The 20689-nt window shown below is 44.5% G+C and overlaps 1 protein-coding gene and 3 long non-coding RNA genes across 6 annotated transcripts in view; 3 read left to right on the forward strand and 1 right to left on the reverse strand.

Moving 5' to 3' along the window:
- The first annotated feature begins 437 nt into the window (after window positions 1-437).
- LOC309516369 lies at window positions 438-18143 on the forward strand. 2 transcript variants are annotated; one of them, XR_014212828.1, is made up of 7 exons: window positions 1190-1213; window positions 1363-2625; window positions 4247-4756; window positions 5151-6487; window positions 13804-13921; window positions 17517-17684; window positions 17862-18143. It is a non-coding gene; the product is annotated as an uncharacterized lncRNA (long non-coding RNA). The 2 variants fall into 2 exon arrangements; XR_014212827.1 differs by lacking the exon at window positions 5151-6487 and having other exon boundaries at window positions 438-2625.
- On the forward strand, window positions 2636-3309 carry LOC309516429. The gene is made up of 2 exons (XR_014212912.1): window positions 2636-2780; window positions 3266-3309. It is a non-coding gene; the product is annotated as an uncharacterized lncRNA (long non-coding RNA).
- On the reverse strand, window positions 12281-18611 carry LOC309516405. The gene is made up of 2 exons (XR_014212885.1): window positions 18559-18611; window positions 12281-12833 (listed from the first exon to the last, which is right to left on the reverse strand). It is a non-coding gene; the product is annotated as an uncharacterized lncRNA (long non-coding RNA).
- Window positions 18612-19764: 1153 nt separating this feature from the next.
- Window positions 19765-20689, forward strand: part of MYO1D (myosin ID) — a 184176-nt gene continuing 183251 nt past the window's right edge. Inside the window, exon 1 of one of the 2 annotated variants that reach the window (XR_014212797.1) lies at window positions 19765-20043. Coding sequence is in view for 1 of the 2 variants with exons in the window: in XM_082194740.1 (XP_082050866.1) it covers window positions 19949-20043 (95 nt within the window). In the remaining variant the exon portion in view is untranslated. The remainder of the gene's footprint in view (window positions 20044-20689) is intronic. The other variant, XM_082194740.1, reaches the window with a different exon arrangement.

Below are 20689 nucleotides of genomic sequence, written 5' to 3' on the forward strand. Positions count from 1 at the left end.
GATAATCCTGTAAACAAATTTAATTGTTTCTAATAACTTTTCAAAGCTCGCTCCAAAGGATTATTGGTCATCCTCTCCCATCTTTGGAAGAACTGTACGGTTCCCGTTGTCTTAGGAAAGCAAATAACATCCTGCAGGATTCATCTCACCCGGGACACTGTCTGTTTGCACTACTGCCTTCTGGCAGAAGATATAGAAACATCAAGTCAAAGACAAATAGACTGAAAAACAGTTTCTATCCAAGAGCTGTGGCCCTTTTGAATGCTGTAACTCGTTAGTGTGACCTGGGAGTTTGATGGGTGTGGTGTGGGTGTGGCTGGAATGTGGTTTGTTTGGTTGTTGTTGTTGTCTTGCTTTTGTTGTTTTAAGGGATGGCATCCAATTTCGTTGCACTTTGTGCAATGTTGCACTTGTGTAATGACAATAAAGAATCTATCTATCTTCCATGTGACAGCCCTGAGGTCTTGACTCTCTCTGGTGTCACTGGATCAAACTGATAAATTTTCTTGCATTACCTAAACTAAACAGTTTTAAATGGATTTTGAATAAACGTGCAATTAAGTTTTTTAAAAATAAAAAACTCCAACATTTTTTGGAACGCCATTTTCTTCCAACAAGTCTGCCATTTTGTTCCAACAACTCAGCCATTTTGTGGAACGCCATTTTGTTCCAACAACTCAGCCATTTTGTGGTACGCCATTGTGTTCCAACAACTCATCGTTTCTCCTGAAGGCCCCAACACCTCCTAGAGATGTGGTCGCTGCACCTTTTTTGGGGGGGGCGTGGGGGATTCTGGAGAAATCACAAACAAGAGGACAATTCCTCCCTGACTAGGCCCAACAAAACTGTCGTGCAAAGTTGCGAGGGAACTTTCCAAGTTCCCTGAGAGCGCCTCTCGCTCCATCTTCAGGCAGGGGCACAGGGGTGGGTGGATTCAAAAAGTGGGGGACAGGGAAGAAGCACAGCAAGACGGAAACAGCCCAAAGATTGGACCTCGGTAACCATTTTCAGTGACCCAGGCTGCCTGGTTATAGCTTCCCCCTGCTAGTCGGTTGCAAGAGGTGCAGTGTTGCAAAGCTGGTTTCCTAACATTTCCTGCAGGGAGACTTGCTGGGACAAAGGACCGCTTGCCATTGTACTCCTAACAAGATGTGCACCTATGAGACGGGTCATTCCCTAAACCCCTTTTATTCCTGATGCCACCACAGATGATGTCGATCACGATATTTCACCCTGATGTGGGCCAGTGTGAGGCAGGTGGATAAAATCTGTTTTTAAAAAAATCCCAAGCAATAGTTGCATTACGGCTTGGGTACGACTTGCATTTTGTTTGTTACTTTATTACATGGGTAGACAAACTAGGGCCCGGATCCTGCCCAGTCGCTTTCTCAATCCAGCCTGCGGATGGTCTGGGAATCAGCGTGTTTTTACATGAGTAGAATGTGTGCTTTTATTTAAAATGCATCTCTGGGTTATTTGTGGGGCATAGGAATTTGTTCATCCCCCCCTTCAAAATATAGTCCAGCCCCCCACAAGGTCTGAGGGATAGTGGACCGGCGCCCTGCTGAAAAAAATTGCTGACTCCTGCCATTACAACTACAGCAGGGGGGATTAAACTACTGATCCTAAACTGATCCTAAGCTTGACCCTGCTTCGGATGTAACTACCACCCCCTACTGAACCAACAGCTCTCAACTGACTCCCAACTGCCTCACCGCCAACATTCAAACTCCTTTTAAACATTCAAACCCAACTGTCTCATGGCCAACATTCAAACCCCTTTTCCAATCTCCAGCAACATTCCACGCTCCCTCTTTCCCTCTCCCTCCCTTATTAATATTCCCTTAATAATTCTAATATAATTACCTTCCTTTTTTTATAAATTTATTTGGTTTTTCAAATTAAAGTTTTGCAATCCAACATACATCATAAAAACAAGATGCCAAAGAATCTACTGGACTTCCCCCTCCTCCCCTTTGTGGACCCTATTGTTAGTCATTTCCTCCTGCATCTTTTATAATAATCCAAATCTTTTACATCTCCATTATATCCAAAATTCACCACTGAACTACAAGTATTATTCCAATCCTACTAATGATTTTAACTGTTTAGTGATTTTTAAGATAAATTATAAATTTCCCCCATTCCTTATTAAAATTTTGGTCTTCCTGATTTCTGATTCTTTCGGTCATTTTTGCCATTTTGGCATAATCCACCAACTTAATCTGCCATTCTTCTCTGGTTGGGACTTTATCTTCTTTCCATCTCTGGGCCAATAACATCCGCATAGCCGTGGTCACATGCATAAATAATCTTTTCTGCTCCATTGTGATTTCTTTTTTAAAAATATTTTTTATTGGGTTTTACAATTTTATCATCATCACAATCATTATTTCAACAAAACAAAATAAAGTGTAGATCCCCAACCGCCGCCCCCCCCCGTGACTTCCCTCAACTTCCTTTTCTGTTTTTTTTTGGCATAGTATCCCTCCCTGTTTATTTCTTATTCTTCACAGGTTGTTTTTTTTAAATAGTTATTGTTATTCTCTTATCATTTTAACATAGTATTTCTATTTCTATATTTGTTTTTTTGCACCATTGCGATTTCGGCACCTCTAATATACAGTAATTACCTTCCTTTCCATATTACATCCATGCAATATTTTGCGCACCCTGATCTCTGTAATCATACTGTTAAAAGCCCTTGAGCTTCCCATTCCTGGTTCCTAGGAAACAGGGGCGAGCAAGTTGACTTAAGCTCTTGCCTCCTCCCATTGCATGTTCCTCATCTATGTTCTAAAAAAGCAGATATCCCCCCTCCCCCCCAAAAAAATGATGTTGGGAACTGTAGTGTGTTAAAGTTAATGATTAAAAGCCGGAGGGCGAGGTGAGAAGAGGTGGCAGAAACCCCACACCTAAATTTACCCTGGGTAGGTAGAGAATCTGTGCTGCCCTTAAAGAGGGATTAAGTTTGTTTAACATTTACTCCATATCAGTTCATGTGGCAAACATCACAAACCATATCATTGGTTGAACTGCTGCAATTGAAAATTTTTTATATGTAAGCCCCCTTGCGTTCCATCAGGGGGAAAGGCAGGGTATAAACAAATACTTAATAATAACTACCATTACTACCTGATTTTCCACACAAAAATACAAAGGGGGATCCTGAACATAAGCATGCAATGAAAGGGAGGTGGAACTAAAACCCTTCCTTTTACCATTCTGAGTGCGACTTGTAAGATCTTGCCTTCTCCCATCACAGGTTCCTCATCTATGTTCTAAAAAGCAGATATTTCTCCCCCCCCCCCCAAAAAAAATGATGTTGGGAACTGTAGTTTGTTATGGGTTTCTGGGAATTGTAGAGGGGAGCTACAATCCCCAGGATCCTTTGGGAGAAGTCGTGTGCTTCAAATGCTCATTGAATCATAAAACTGCGAAGTTTCTCTTTTTTATAATAATTTTTATTCATTTTCAATTACCATCCAAGAATAGCCTCATTATAACAATACCAAATTATAATACAATTAATAATAATATAGGTGGCCCCCACGGGCTAGATTTGATGGTTTGATTGTTTTCTTTTTTTCTGCGTTCCAAAATCTAATTAATTTCAATTACATTCCTGTCAAAATAATAATCCTTTATACAACAACTGCAATATTAATAACTTCCATTCGTGTTGACACATTAAATGCTTTTTAGAACTACAAGTGAGGCACTCAGACTATATCCTTGTACTTCCTGTGTGTGGCAATTATTCTGTCCTTGATGTTTCTTCTTGTCCTTGTAAAATGTTATGTCTACAAAAAGTATATAAGGATTGGCAAATCTTTAAAGAATATTTAGAAAACGATGGAATAAAAGGAAACATCTTGGCAGAATTAGACTGATCCCTGTATTGTATAAATATAAGTTTGTAGGGAGGTAAAAATAAATTATATAAGAAATATGTAACTGTGCGGTATAAAGTAATGGATAGACAAAGTACAGTGAGATTAATTGGAATTCAGTTTTATATTTCTTTTCTATAAATTTTATAATTGTGTTCAATACCAGAAGTATATATAATTATATTAATCTTCTTATATCTTATAGTGTGGTGGTTTGATTTTTCTGTTATTTGTTTGTTTGAGTGTATGTTTGTTTACTTTGTATGTATGTCTGTTTTTCATAAATGTATTTATTTTAAATTAATAAAGATATATTTTAAAAAAGTAAAATGTTATGTCTATCTCTTCCTAAGGGTCATCTTTCTAGTACGAACCCCTACAATGCCGGAATCTCAACCAAGATCATCCGGGGCCATCCAACCTCTGCTTAAAAACCTCCAGCAAAGGAGAGTCCGCCGCCTTCTAAGAGATTCCTTTCCACTGTCCAACAGTGTAAAAGGAGAATGGGGAGCGTACCTTTCTGCATGAGATCAAGAAAGGAAGCGCTCCAGCTCCTCGAGAAGTTGGTCAGCCAAGCTTTCTTTGGAAGTTGTGGCCTGTTAATTCCTTTGGGAATCGATTCCTCACATGTGCCAGGAGGAGATCACATCCTGCTTCCTGCACAGGGCCATGTTTCCAGAGAACGGTCCGCGTCTCCAGCTCCCAACCTGATGGGCAAGGGGTCAACCAAGCCATCCGTACGGTTCCTGGTTGCCCCTTTTGGATCCCAGTGCAGCCTAGCAAAGAGCAACGCTGTTAACACACCCGCGTTTGATCGGCACACAACCCAAGCGGAAGCGGAACTCAGGGCCTTTCCCCAAAAGGTATGGTGTGTATACAAGCTATGGTTTGAAGGGAAAGGCCTCTGGCGGGATTTAGCTTGCCCAGGGCAGGAGCATACTGAGATTTATTTTGTATTATCTGTTTGCACCATCACTGTGTGCAACCCTTGGGAAAGAGGTTCATGCGCTGAGGGGCTTGCAATCTTTAATTTGACATGGGGAGGCAACAGGGAAAGGTTGAGGGTCCAAGGTGGTTCCTGAGTCCTGCTGAAAGACATAAGCCAGGGTCTGCCGGTTTAGATTTAAGTGCCTGGTGTGGGTGTGACAGCTGTCTGTGGTTTCCCCATTCACATGCGCAACTTCACTTGAAGTTGCAGTCATACAATATATGAAACGGCTTGCCTCATCTGAACATCGGCTGCTGTTTTTCTCCCAGAGGGCCTGGAGGACCCACTAAGGAAAGGGCCAGAGGAAGGTTTGAAGGAAATAAAAAATAAGGCAAAAATATGATTGCTTATTATTATTATTATTAATTATTATATTATTATTATTTATTCCCCGTCCATCTGGCTGGGTTTCCCCATCCACTCTGGGCGGCTCCCAACAGAACACTAAAACTTCAAACATTAAAAACTTCCCTAAACAGGGCTGCCTTCAGATGTCTTCTAAAAGGCAGATAGTTGTTTATTTTATTGACATCTGACGGGAGGGCGTTCCACAGGGCGGGCACCACTACCTGGTTCCCTGTAACCTCACTTCTCACAGTGAGGGAACCACCAGAAGGCCTTTGGAACTGGACCTCAGTGTCCACGCTGAGCGACATGGGTGGAGACGCTCCTTCAGGTATACTGGGACGAGGCTGTTTAGTGCACAAGGTCAGCACCAACACTTTGAATTAGCACATACAATCAGGAACCGCCCTCAGACCTGCGGGTATAGGGCAATACAGTGGTACCTTGGGTTACATACGCTTCAGGTTACAGACTCCGCTAACCCAGAAATTGTGCTTCAGGTTAAGAACTTTGCTGCAGGATGAGAACAGAAATCATGCTCTGGTGGTGTGGCGGCAGCGGCAGCAGGAGGCCCCATTAGCTAAAGTGGTGCTTCAGGTTAAGAACAGTTTCAGGTTAAGAACGGACCTCTGGAACAAATCAAGTACTTAACCCGAGGTACCACTGTATATAAATTCCAGAAACAACAACAACAATTAGGATAGCAAGGAAAGGGTTAAGAGAGAAAAGCTGCTGGAGGAGGAGGAAGTGAATAAAAAGAACAAGTAAGAGGGATGAAAGATTTGCATGGCATGGGGAGGACATGGTGCAAGTTGAACAGAAAAGGAGAATGAAAGAAGAAGAACCTTTCTGCATGAGATCAGAAAGGAGGGACTCTTGTTCCTCAAGAAGCTGGTCAGCCAAGCTTCCTTTGGAAGTAATGGCATGTTAATTCCACTGGGAATCCATTCCTCATGTATGCCAAGAGGAGACTATATCCTGCTTCCTTCACAGGGGACACTTCCAGAGAATGGTCTGCGTCTCCAGCTCCCAGGCTGATGGGCAAGAGTGCAACCAAGGCGTCCGTGCAGTTCCTGGTTTCCCTTTCTGGATCCCAGGTCAGCCCTACCAAGGCACTGAAGGAATCCTCATAGAAGCATCTTTGTCCTCGTGCCTCTTCGCCACTTCCCATTGTTTGTGTGGGTATGGCGCCTCCTCAGCCGGACTTTGGGCCAGAACGTGGCTGCTACATCCTCACTAAAGGAGAGCACCAAGATAGAAGGTAGGAGAAACTATCCATTGAATGACCCATAGGAAAGCTTCCTTCCCATGTCCCCCATCATCATGCCCCAGACTGGTGCTAGCATGGCTTGGAGCCGGGCGCCTGCTGATGTCTCTGCTTTGCAGCGAGGGAAAGCAGCAATCTAGCTTTGGAAACTGCCTCTGTTGTCCTGTCCTCATCCCAGGAGAGACTGGAGCCCAGAAGAAGGGCAGATGACTGGGGCAGGAGGAAGGAGGGGGTCCTTATGAAACACATAAGAGCAGCCTGCTGGATCAGGCCCATGGCCCATCTGGTCCACCATCCCCTTCCCTCTGGGGCTTCCCAGATGCCTGCAAGCTTCCCAGATGCCTGCAAGCCCGGTCTTATTCAACATCTTTATCAACGACTTGGATGATGAACTCAAGGGCATCCTGATCAAATTTGCAGATGACACCAAACTGGGAGGGGTGGCTAACACCTCAGAGGACAGGATCACACTTCAAAACGACCTTGACAAATTAGAGAACTGGGCCAAAACAAACAAGATGAACTTTAACAGGGAGAAATGTAAAGTATTGCACTTGGGCAAAAAAAATGAGAGGCACAAATACAAGATGGGTGACACCTGGCTTGAGAGCAGTACATGTGAAAAGGATCTAGGAGTCTTGGTTGACCACAAACTTGACATGAGCCAACAGTGTGACGCGGCAGCTAAAAAAGCCAATGCAATTCTGGGCTGCATCAATAGGAGTATAGCATCTAGATCAAGGGAAGTAATAGTGTCACTGTATTCTGCTCTGGTCAGACCTCACCTGGAGTACTGTGTCCAGTTCTGGGCACCATAATTCAAGAAGGACACTGACAAACTGGAACGTGTCCAGAGGAGGGCAACCAAAATGGTCAAAGGCCTGGAAACGATGCCTTATGAGGAACGGCTCAGGGAGCTGGGCATGTTTAGCCTGGAAAAGAGGAGGTTAAGGGGTGATATGATAGCCATGTTCAAATACCGTATTTTTCGCACCATAGGACGCACTTTTTCCCTCCTAAAAAGCAAGGGAAAATGTGTGTGCGTCCTATGGAGCGAATGCAGGGGGGGAGGCAGACAGGAAAAGCCCCCAAGAGCCGCACACAAGCTCTGTGCGCTCTTGCGGGCTTTTCCACAGGAGGGAGAAGGGACTGACTGGCCGCATCAGTCCCTTCTCCCACCTCCCAGGAAAGCCAGGAGAAGCCGTGCAGCCCTTTTAAAACAGTGAGCGGGATCCATCCCACTCGCTGCCTTGCCTTCCCCTTTAGCCCCGCGCAGCGTCTCCTTGCGGAGGGGTTGCGCGCAGCTATGGAAGAAGGCAAGACAGCGAGTGGGATGGATCCCGCTCGCTGTTTTGCCTTCCCCTTTAGCCCCACGCAGCGTCTCCTTGCGGAGGGGTTGCGCGCAGCTATGGGAGAAGGCAAGGCAGCGAGTGGGATGGATCCTGCTCGCTGTTTTGCCTTCCCCTTTAGCCCCGCGCAGCGTCTCCTTGCGGAGCGGTTGCGCGCAGCTATGGGAGAAGGCAAGGCAGCGAGCGGGATGGATCCTGCTCGCTGTTTTGCCTTCCCCTTTAGCCCCGCGCAGCGTCTCCTTGCGGAGGGGTTGCGCGCAGCTATGGGAGAAGGCAAGGCAGCGAGCGGGATGGATCCTGCTCGCTGTTTTGCCTTCCCCTTTAGCCCCACGCAGCGTCTCCTTGCGGAGCGGTTGCGCGCAGCTATGGGAGAAGGCAAGGCAGCGAGCGGGATGGATCCCGCTCGCTGTTTTGCCTTCCCCTTTAGCTCCGCGCAGCGTCTCCTTGCAGAGGGGTTGCGCGCAGCTATGAGAGAAGGCAAGGCAGCGAGCGGGATGGATCCCGCTCGCTGTTTTGCCTTCCCCTTTAGCCCCGCGCAGCGTCTCCTTGCGGAGGGGTTGCGCGCAGCTATGGGAGAAGGCAAGGCAGCGAGCGGGATGGATCCCGCTCGCTGTTTTGCCTTCCCCTTTAGCCCCGCGCAGCGTCTCCTTGCGGAGGGGTTGCGCGCAGCTATGGGAGAAGGCAAGGCAGCGAGCGGGATGGATCCCGCTCGCTGTTTTGCCTTCCCCTTTAGCTCCGCGCAGCGTCTCCCTGCAAGGAGAGGCTGCATGGGGCTAAAGGGGAAGCCAAAACTTGGCTTGCTCCATAGCTGCGCGCAACCCCTCCGGCAGGGAGAGGTTGTGCACACCCTGTACGCTGCTCTTTGGGGCTGGGGGGGGGAAAAGATTTTTTTCTTGATTTCCCCCCCTAAAAACTGGGTGCGCCCTATGGTCCGGTGCGCCCTATGGTGCGAAAAATACGGTATATAAAAGGATGTCATATAGAGGAGGGAGAAAGGTTGTTTTCTGCTGCTCCAGAGAAGCGGACACGGAGCAATGGATTCAAACTACAAGAAAGAAGATTCCACCTAAACATTAGGAAGAACTTCCTGACAGTAAGAGCTGTTCGACAGTGGAATTTGCTGCCAAGGATTGTGGTGGAGTCTCCTACTTTGGAGGTCTTTAAGCAGAGGCTTGACAACCATATGTCAGGAGTGCTCTGATGGTGTTTCCTGCTTGGCAGGGGGTTGGACTCGATGGCCCTTGTGGTCTCTTCCAATTCTATGATTCTAAGCAGGATTCAAGCACCAGAGCCCTCTGCCCACCTATGGCTTCCCAAAACTACTTTGGAGAAGTATCGCTGCCTCTCACTGTGGAGGCAGAGCGTTGCCATCATGGCTAGCAGCCTTTGATAGCTCTCGCCTCCATTGAATCGTCTAATCCTCTTTTAAAGCCATCTTATCTGAGATGCTCTTCCGGTGCATCTGATTCTCCCATGCTTCATTGTTCCAGCAAGAAGGTGGCAGGCTGCTATTGTGAGGTTGGCAGTGTGATCTTGCCCTCGCACCATACAAAGTTACAGTTGGTTCGTAATTGCATGCACATCATTACCCGATCCAGTGCTTTTCTTTAGAGAAAAAGTTTCCAGTACGGTACTGCATATCCTTGAGTACCCCCCAGAAAAAAGCACCAATTATATCACAACCGCCGCACCATACATTGAAAGCCCTCTTCTACCACTTTCAAGCTCTTGACTTTTAAAAGTATCTTTCAAAAAAAACAAACACCAAAGTCCTTTTTGCTGGGGATAATTCAGACGGAAATTCCCAGGTGTCAAAAAAGGTTGTTTCTGTATGCCCCTACTGTGGCCTGTGTTTCATTAGCCCAAAAATGGTAAACGAGTGAGGTCCCAACTAAAGAAGAATGACAACTTAAACTGATGGGATATGCACAGCTTGCAGACTTAACATATACAATAAGAGAACAAGAAGAGCATACGTTTAGAGAACATTGGAAAACGTTTATTGAATACATGGGAAATAACTGTGTACACTTGAAAACGTTGGCAGCATTAAGATAAATTCAACAGTGTAAATAAGTTTTGATGGATGTAATAATGGGATACTGAAGGGCTTAGTTTTTGTAAAATATGCAGAGATTCATGAAATGCAAAGGAACAAGGGTAGAAAGATAAGCTACATTTGCAGGGGAAGCGGTCACAAGCCACTCTCATGACAGCTGCAGAATGGGAGCATTAAGAACGGGAGAACAGCTCGTCTGAATCGGACTAAACAGCTTTCTGAATATAAACAGAAGACTACACAGCAGCGTTATGTGTTACTTTTTCGCCCCACCAGTGTAGGGATAGCAGCACAGGATAAAGCTACAGGACTGCTTCGGGACTCTTCCAGCCCAACCTGCAACAGGGGTACTAGACTACATTGCAGGCTTCTTGTAAAGCACTTTCTCTTCATTGCCCTGACTCCAACATCATAGCTGTCAACTTTCAGATTTGAAAATAAGGTATCAGCAGCCTCGAAAATAAGGAATCAGCTGCCTCACCTGTCCCGGGGACAGTCTACAGGATATCTAACAATCCAGGATAGCAGTGGGAAGTGGCGCTGGAATAAGGGAATTTCCCGCAAAAAAAGGGAAGGTTGACAGCTATGTCCAACATGCAATACACAAAGTGAATTAGAGCCGTCATACTCCTGCCACAACCACTTCAAACTTTCATTATGGGATAATGAACTGCGTTTGTATGGAAATCTGCATTTTTTAAAACGTCTAAAAGCAAAACAAGGGTTTCCCTCCTCGCACATCAAATGAATTTCGATTAGAGGAGCACAAACTACCGGTATTTGCTACTACCATTTTGTTCAGTGGTTAACGTGCTGGCATACGTTTACAGGGGCATTAACATCTTGGCTTTCTCTGCAGATTTCTGGGGGTGGTGTGAATAAGCAAAAATAGCAAAACAGCACACGTTCAGTAGAACTTTTTTTTAAAAAATCAGTTCTCCCTATCCCGAGGACTCAGGATTTGTATTCATAGCTTTCAAAACCAATGAAACCGATAGACAGCGCAAGCGACTTTCACAATGATGGAAAGCGAATGCATGAAATAATAACAGTAATTGCAAAAGCCAATGCTGCTGCAGATTTGTGTTAATCTTTGATGTCTCACTTCCAAAGATGCTGCACAGAACTCTTTTTTTTTTAATCCTCTTTTGAAGAAAAGCAGGCTGAGTCATTTCCTATAGGGCTCAAGTATGATAGCAATTTAACTATGTGATGCTTTCACTTGTTAAGTGTTACCAGGCAATGGCTGTCCTGATACAATCTGGAAGAGCTCTTGATTTCCTTCCAGTGTGGGCGCAGTCGTTTTTAATTCACATGGAACTTTAGCTGCCCTCGCCTCATACTAAAAGAATGCTCAGGACCTGATTTTATGTGCCTGAAAAAAAGGAGGTGGTGGAGGAAGCGGTTAGCAGCAGATAAAAGTACCAGAGAGCCTGGCATTAATGCACTAAAATAATGCTACAGTGACTGGGCAACCTTCCTCTGTTAGGGAGATTGCATTTAATAGTCTAGGATGGCAAGGGGGATTTTCCTTTAATGGATGCTAATTTGGGGGCTATTGCAGGTATCATTTGTTATGGCTGTGCAAGGGGGGGCACCTAAGCTCCCGTATTTCAGACACATGGTTCATACCGTGCTTTTTTCTGGGGGGACGCATACCCCTAAACATATTGTGGATCTAAGTTCGGCCTCATTGAGAAGCAGGATTTCAATATGAGTAGGAAAATGAGAGTACCCCTAAACATTTTTTTTAAAGGGAAAAAGAGCACTGGGTTAATATATTTAGATATGGGTGCATTTATGGATATTTGTTCTATATTTGAGACCTTTGAATTCTTAGAACAATGTTCACCCTGATCCTGGAGGGCTGGATTGAAGGAAGGCTCTGCATAAGAGCTGGATCAGGCCAGTGGCCCACCTACAGCAGCATTGTGGTCTCACTCGGTTCTGACCCCCCTAAAATAAATCTTGGCTAGCCTATGTTCAAAAGCATTACTACTACTACTACTACTACTACAATAGAAGGGTTTTGTTTAGTAGCATTTCCTAATCTGTGGGTCACACAACCTGTGCAAATGGATCACAGGCTTTAGAAGTAAACCCCAAGAATCAGTCCTTAACTGATATGAATGCCTCTAGTTTTGTTAGCATGATAATACTTTTTTGACATTTGTAACTGAACATCAGAAAGACTCGAGCTGTATTATCGCAGGGCTGCCATACGTCCCTGTTTCTCCAGGACATGTCTGGGAATCTGATTATCAAAATGGAGTCTGGGCGGAATTTTGCCGAATTGGAAAACCTGGACGCATGGCAACTAGGGCGATGTTCTGAAAAAACCTCAACTACTTAAATAAATACTTTTTTTTTGTTTTTGTGTTATGTTGGATATGTGATTGTAAAACTTTAATTTGAAAAACCAAATAAATTTATATATACACAGTGGTACCTTGGTTTAAGAACAGCTTAGTTTATGAACAACTTGGATTAAGAATGCTGCAAACCCAGAAGTAGGTGCTTTGGTTTGTGAACTTTGCCTTGGAAGCAGAACATGTTCCGCTTCCTGCTGAATGTGTTCCATTTGTAAATTGAGTCCCCCACTGCTATGGGAAAGCACACCTTGGTTTAAGAATGCTTTGGTTTAAGAATGGACTTCTGGAACGGATTAAGTTTGGAAACCAAGGTACCACTGTATATATAAAAAAGAGATACGTAACTGAATTTGACACTTGAATAAAAACGTCAAGTAAACCCTCCATCACGCATGCATGCTGGGGTGTGCTTCTTGGTTTCATATTTACCCGTTTTAGAATCTTGTAGCTGTAGTATGAATAGCTTAGTTTCTTCTTCGTTCTGTCTGGAAGGATGTGAATGAGTGTTGAGGAACAGAGTCCACCTTGTTGATAAGGAACCAATGTTTCCTTCATTGCAGCTATAAAGGAGTAAGGGCACAATCACAACAGTGCTGACAAACCAAGATAAGGTTTCAAGAGGCGTTCACTGAAAGTTTAATCCTACGTGCCCTACTTAGAAAAAAAAAAATCTTTAAAAGCATTCAAACATCAGGAACATTTGAATACAGTCCTTCCTGTTGCCTCTGCAGCGTCATTATTATGTTTTATAATTGTATTATTATTTAGAAGAACCACAGATTAAGAGGTGAAACAAGACAAAACTCCGAAAACAAAGTTCCTAAGCACTAAACTGGGAACCAGCATTTCACAAGTCTATACATATTCCATGCTAGGCACCATCTAGTGGCCTATTTCCATACAAAACTCATGAAACTGCCCTCCTGTCTTATCTAGTGCTATTTATGTGAGCGTCCGTCTGATACTGGGGAGTGGGTGGAAGCAGCAGCAACATTTGTAATCTCTGTCTGCATGTATGAAAAAAGCCACAAAGCTTGATTTTGCTCGGGTTTTTCCACCCCTAGCAAGCTACAAGTACTGTATTTTTCGCTCTATAAGATGCATCAGACCACAGGACACACCTAGTGTTTGGAGGAGGAAAACAAGAAAAAAAATATTCTGAATTTCAGAAGCCAGAACAGCAAGAGGGATCGCTGTGCAGTGAAAACAGCAATCCCTCTTGCTGTTCTGGCTTCTGTGATAGCTGCGCAGCCTGCATTCGCTCCATAAGACGCACACAAATTTCCCCTTACTTTTTAGGAGAGAAAAAGTGAGTCTTATAGAGCAAAAAATACGGTAGCTCATACCACAAACCTATATGTCTGCTCAGAAGGAAATCCCATTGGGTTAAATGGAGTTTGCACCCAGATAAACGTTCTAGGTCAGATTATACCCTCAGTCTATAGGATTATAGCACTGAGGTTACACACCATTAAACTAAGCCCTTACAGGTGTTCCATTAACTTATATTTTATCTTCATCAATTCTCAGGTGATCATTCTTATTTCTGGGCTGCCAAAAGCTTATCTACTACTGCCTACAGCCCAAGTAACAACTGAAATGACCCAAGGACCCAGAGGTGGCTGAAGAGCTGGAAACCCAGATTAAGGTAGCATTTAAAGCACTCTTGTAAACTTTGGGTCTGTCAAGGAAACTAGACTACAATTCATGCCTAAAGAAGGGAAAATGAGGAATAACACTGTTGCACTAAAGAAAACATGAAGTACAAGGAAGTTGGGCTTTATAGCCTAAAAATGCGGATGAGTAAACCTATAGCTAAGGCAGAGCACAGCATTTAATAGAACAAGCTCTCTCCCCAACCTTTTCTTCGTAGTGGCTTTTTCCCTTTTTAGCCGTCCAATACGCAGCGGTTTAAGAAGTTAAAGCTTCCTCTTTTAGGAAAGCAAGTGGCAAAGTGTCATTAGCCGAGTTTTTAGCATCCTATCAGTTCCAGGTGCAACAAATATAATTCTCACCTTGTCGGTTTAAATTTAAATTTGTAATGCGCCATTTGTGGTCCCAATCTACCTGAGCTGGTATGAGGATGCTAAATCCAGAACAGCAGTTCTCATTTTCTGCTCCTGGGGGGGCAGTTTCCACATTGAGCTTTCTGCTGAACAAACCCTGGGAGTTTGCCATGGAATCGAACATTTTGAAAAGGATTCAGAGAAATGTTTTAGATAATATATTAGAAGAACAGCACCACTGGATTTGACCAAAGGGTCATGGGCATAGCCAGGATTTTAGTTAAGGGGGGAGAACCTCAGTTCGCTATGTATTTTTATTGATTGGGGGGGGGGCAGATGCCCCTCCCTGCCCCCTGGCTATGCCCATGCCAAAGGCCCAGTTAATCCACTGTCCTGCTCTCACAGTAGCCAACAAAAACCCTATGAGAAGCCTCTGAAGCAGGAACTGAGCTCAACAACACTCTTCCCAACCATAATCCCCAGCAGCTGACATTCAGGGTCACAATTCAAAGTGCTGGTCATTAGCTATAAAGCCCTACGCAGCTTAGGTGCTAGCTATCCGAAAGACTGCATTCCCGAAACCTGCCTAGGCTTTGTGATCTTCGGGGGATGGCCCTTCTCCCGGTCTCGCCACCCTCGCAGGGACACTTGGCGGGGACGCGGGAGAGGGCCTTCTTGGTGGTAGCTGCTCCAAGACAAGGGTGGCGCTGTGGTCTAAACCACTGAGCCTCTTGGGCTTGCCGATCAGGTCAGCGGTTTGAATCCCTGCGATGGGGTGAGCTCCCGTGGCTCTGTCCCAGCTCCTGCCAACCTGGCAGTTCGAAAGCATGCCAGTGCAAGTAGATAAATAGATAGCACTGCAGCGGGAAAGTAGATGGCGTTTCCGTGCGTTCTGGTTTCCGTCACGGTGTCCCGTTGTGCCAGAAGTGGTTTAGTTATGTTGGCCACGTGACCTGGAAAGCTGTCTGCGGACAAACGCCGACTCCCTTGGCCTGAAAGCAAGATGAGCACCACACCCCAGAGTCAACTTTTTACCTTTTTTGCTCCAATACAACTTGGGAACTCCTTCCCTAGAGAAGCTGAACTGGTTCCCCCCCTTGTTGTCTTTCCACAGGCTTTTAAGAACTGACCATTTTTAACAAAAGGGCTGGTGCCCTGCTGTTTTGGGTGCGGTTGTCTGTATGTTTTTAATAGATCTTTCCTACAGAGAGAGAGTTTTAATTCTATTAATGTTTGATTGTTTTTAATTATAGGTGCCCCCATGTTTTAGCTATTCTTACATTATCTGAAAACCACCTTGAGTCCCTGTCGGGGGGGGGATAATAATAATAATAAAATAATAATAATAATAATAGTACATTAGTACATTGGTGTACTGCCTTTGTGTCAGAGAGCAAAAACTCTGTTAGGAGACATGTGCACTGAAATAGCTAGGATTAGCAAGCAACGACGAGACTGGTGCATCTCACAGCATGTTCTTTTTATGACAGCTATGGGAAGCTGCATTGCATGTTTGCGTTAAGTCCACTTTACTAGTGCGTTCTTGTTTATTGTTGTCCCCTTTATCAGGGAAGGTCTCTACCTAACTTGTGCTACTCCTCTCATAACAGAACAATAAAGCAGAACTTTCCAAACTTTGTGTTGTGACACGTTAGCATCTACTGGAAAGGGGATAGTTTCACCTCTGCTTTCCTAGTAAAATGGAATTACTGTGTCACAAAATGTTGCATGTCTAAAAAGCGTGCCACCTGCATGAAAAGTTTGGAAAACTCTGCAATAAAAAATTCTTTTTTCTTTTTAAAAAATGCAATTAAATTGCAAATCAAGAGTCCACCTAGGCTGACATCCTGCCTCATCCTCAATATCCATCCTCAATAGCAAAACCAAAGCAGCTGCTTGAAATATCCCAAAGGCATTGCATTTTTAAAAAAGAAAGAAAAAAGGTTGGAGCATTAGCCTCTCCAGCCTGGACTCACTCATGAAACCCATTGAGGAATATGGATAGAAAATTTACAGCATTAAAATTATATGAAAATGATATATCAATGGTACTGTTATAAGAATTCTATAGTCCCAAATATAAAATAAACGTTCATAAATGTACAAGGGAAACACATACATAAGTACCGTATTTTTTGCTCTAAAAGACTCACTTTTTCCCTCCTAAAAAGGGGAAATGTGTGTGCGTCTTATGGAGCGAATGCAGGCTGCGCAGCTATCACAGAAGCCAGAACAGCAAGAGGGATTGCTGCTTTCACTGCGCAGCGATCCCTGTTGCTGTTCTGGCTTCTGAGATTCAGAATATTTTTTTTCTCGTTTTCCTCCTCCAAAAACTAGGTGCGTCTTGTGGTCTGGTGCGTCTTATAGAGCGAAAAATACGGTATATAAACCACATGTCTGAAATAGTACAGGAGAGCAATCCTGAAGTCATTTTGACTCTCCCAAGCCATTCTGACCCTCCCAAATTGACCTCAAATATTTCTCGGCAAGGAGGAAGGAAATGGAAAAGCCTCTTCGTTGTCTTTTGCTTACCTGTCTTAAGGGCATATTTGTGTATGAATAGGGTGAGCCTGTGGCCTGGATTCAGGAATTAAAGTATTTACCATCACAGAAGAATGACAGGGCTGCCCAGGTAAAGCAATCAGTGACCACTGTCAGGTATCCTGGCAGACAGGATTTCTGCTGTAGACAGCCTCCTGTGATGTATTTCTGCTGTAGACCTGCCTCCTTCTGTGATGTATGTATGATGTTTTTGGGAGTAGTCTTGAGCTATGGGGTTGGCAATTTAAAAAAGTCTATATAAGGGCTTGTGCACCATTGTTCTGGATTCCTCCTCTCTCCTGCATGTGGTGAGCGAGGACCCTGTTGCAACAGTTTAATAAACATCAGGGTTACCAGCTGCTTTGCTTCTCAACATTCTTTGGTTGGCCTGTTATTTTCTCCTACCAACAGGGAACCCACTTAAGGACTCTATACAGGCTCTTGGATACCCCATAAGGGAAAGGAGCAGTTTTTCTTATAACAGTACCTACCACCAAGTAAACTGGCAAAAATGTATAAATCTAAATCAAATACTGTAAATGTTGGAAATGTAAAGAAGGTTCTTTTTATCATATATGGTGGTCTTGTAGTAAGGTTAAAGCTTACTGGGGATTGATACATAATGAATTGAAAAAGATGTTTAAAATAATGTTTGTAAATAACAACAACCAGAAACTTTGCTTTTGGGAATTATAGGGACAGAACTATCCAAACTGTACAGAAATTTATTCATGTATGTGTCTGCAGTGGCTAGAATGTTACTTGCCCAAGAATGGAAAGAAGTCCCAGTGAAAGAAGAATGGATTCAAAAACTTTTGGAATATGCAGAAACTGCAAAACTTACCAGAAAAATTAGAAATCAAGGTAACAAACTTTTAATAAACTTTTTATAAAGTTGGCGTTGTAAAAATGAGATAGGATCTTACTACCATATGTAGCGGACTTGTATGGTTATAAGCGAGTTTTGGAATAACATATATGATGAATTTAAGAAATTATTTAAATTTACTTTTAAAAAAGGACCGGATATTTTCCTTCTAGGAATACTGCCAACAGAAATAAAGCAAAATACAAGACCACTGCTTATGTACTTAATTACAGCTGCAAGAATACTGGTAGCAAGAAGCTGGAAGTGCGAAACAACACCTACAAGACAGGATGCTATAACTGATATTCTTTTCTTATTGTTAATTCTCTTTTGTTCTTTTTATTTTTATTCTCTTTATTCTTTCTCTTTTTAACTTCGTGTTCAATTTTGTTGTAACCATTTTATAATACATTTGTAAGATATTTTAAATCAATAAAGATTATTTTTTTTAAAAAGGGATATGCGGAAACTGCAAAACTTACCAGGAAAATTAGAAATCAAGCTAACAAACTTTTTACAAAAGAATAGAAATGGTTTACTGAATATTTACAAACTAAACAGATAAGAACATTGGCAGGATTATTGTAATAACCTGCAGTTTCATAAGAGTAAATATTTAAAGCAGATGAATAAATGAACAAATTAAGTTAATTTGGATATGCTGAAAACATGAAAAATAAATTTAAGGAACTGCAGAAAGAGGGGGAATGAAGTCAAGCTTTGAAATGTTCAAATGACTGTAAAATTATGGAAATGTATCAAACTGAAAATCATTTTTTTAAAAAGAAGTCCATTGAAGCCACTCTCTGTGGGTTTAGCCTACCTCACAAGATGGTTGTAAAAGAGGAAAAGGAAAGAAAAACCACACACCTCGCCTGGAGCTCCTTGAGAGGAAAGACGGGCTGTTGTTGTTGTTTAGTCGTGTCCGACTTCGTGACCCCCTGGACCAGAGCACGCCAGGCACTCCTGTCTTCCACTGCCTCCTGCAGTTTGGTCAAACTCATGCTGGTAGCTTCGAGAACACTATCCAACCGTCTTGTCCTCTGTCGTCCCCTTCTCCTTGTGCATCATCAGGGTCTTTTCCAGGGAGTCTTCTCTTCTCATGAGGTGGCCAAAGTATTGGAGCCTCAGCTTCAGGATCTGTCCTTCCAGTGAGCACTCAGGGCTGATTTCCTTCAGAATGGATGGGTTTGATCTTCTTGCAGTCCATGGGATTCTCAAGAGTCTCCTCCAGCACCATAATTCAAAAGCATCTATTCTTCGGCGATCAGCCTTCTTTATGGTCCAGCTCTCACTTCCATACATCACTACTGGGAAAACCATAGCTTTTACTATACGGACCTTTGTCGGCAAGGTGATGTCTCTGCTTTTTAAGATGCTGTCTAGGTTTGTCATTGCTTTCCTCCCAAGAAGCAGGCGTCTTTTAATTTCGTGACTGCTGTCGCCATCTGCAGTGATCATGGAGCTGAAGAAAGTAAAAAGTCTCACTGCCTCCATTTCTTCCCCTTCTATTTGCCAGGAGGTGATGGGACCAGTGGCCATGATCTTCGTTTTTTTGATGTTGAGCTTCAGACCACATTTTGCGCTCTCCTCTTTCACCCTCATTAAAAGGTTCTTTAATTCCTCCTCACTTTCTGCCATCAAGGTTGTGTCATCTGCATATCCGAGGTTGTTGATATTTCTTCCGGCAATCTTAATTCTGGCTAGGGATTCATCCAGCCCAGCCTTTTGGACGATAAATTCTGCATATAAGTTAAATAAGCAGGGAGACAATATACAGCCTTGTCGTACTCCTTTCCCAATTTTGAACCAATCAGTTGTTCCATATCCAGTTCGCCTGGAGCTCCTTGAGAGGAAAGGCGGGCTACAAGCGTCCTAAATTACCTACGTCGAGAGACGACATTTGAACGTCACGTCGTATGCAAGCGCGCCGTTCAGAGCGAGCCGCCAGGTGGCCCTGCAAGTGAAGCTTTCATAGAGCGAGAGAGGGGAGGGGCGGCAGGCATCCAAGAGTGGGCGTGGCTTCTCCCCGCCCGCAGCCCCGCCCAACTCGGGCGTGACGCGCGCGCCTCTAGTCTCGAGCGGCCTCTCAGGTGAAGGGGGCGTGGCCTCCTCGAGTCGACTCCCTCGGCCGGTCGGCTGCGCTTTTCTGCCCGGCTCCGGCGCGCGCGCCCGCCCGTCCTCCTTCCCTTCGCCTTCGCCCGCCGTGTGGGCTTTGCCGCTCCGTCCGCCGGGGTCCCTTCACACCCTTCGCAGCGCCATGGCAGAGCAGGAGAGCCTCGAGTTCGGCAAGGCGGACTTCGTGCTGCTCGACGCCGTCTCCATGCCCGAGTTCATGGCCAACCTTCGGCTGAGGTAAAAAGAAAGGAGTGGGGGGAGTGGGCGGGGCGTCGCGGGTCCCTCTCTCTCTCTCCCGGCGCCCCTCCCCATCGAATTTCCGAGGGAGGGGGCAGGAGCAGAGATCTCTCTGATTGGTGGGTAGAGACTGGGCAGGGGGGAAGCAGGCAGGTGCTAAGGGTCGCGGGTTGTGCGCGGGATTCGAACTCAGCGCTCCCGAGCGGTCCATTATCAGCGAGCGTTTCTCTCTCTCGCGCGCGTACCTGGAGCTCTTTTTTATACATCCTTGCGAGCCCTCGCTGCCCCGGAAAACCGCCCGGGCGTTGCTGCGGTTCCCCGGTGCGCGTGGGGTGGCTAAAGACCGAGAGCGAAAGAGAGGGCGGGTTGCCTCTGGGCCATATGGGCTGAGTTCGTGGGAAGAGGCAAGATTCCGAGCGGATTATTTCCTGGTTGGTTGGCAACTCTATTTTCCTGGTCACTGCCTGAAGTGCACCTGGTTCCAAAAGTTTCCTTCTGTGGATAGGCTGTTTTAATCTTATCCTGATAATGATTCTGTGGTTTTTGGTTTTTTTAAAATCCAGTCACTTAAATAGGAGCTCCGCAGCATCTTATTGCCAGTTGTGGCCATAAGGAGGGTGTCAGTTTTCATAGAATCATACATCAA

Source organism: Podarcis vaucheri (genome assembly GCF_965113315.1).
Source record: "Podarcis vaucheri genome assembly, chromosome: 13".
In the NCBI taxonomy this organism is placed as follows: domain Eukaryota; kingdom Metazoa; phylum Chordata; class Lepidosauria; order Squamata; family Lacertidae; genus Podarcis; species Podarcis vaucheri.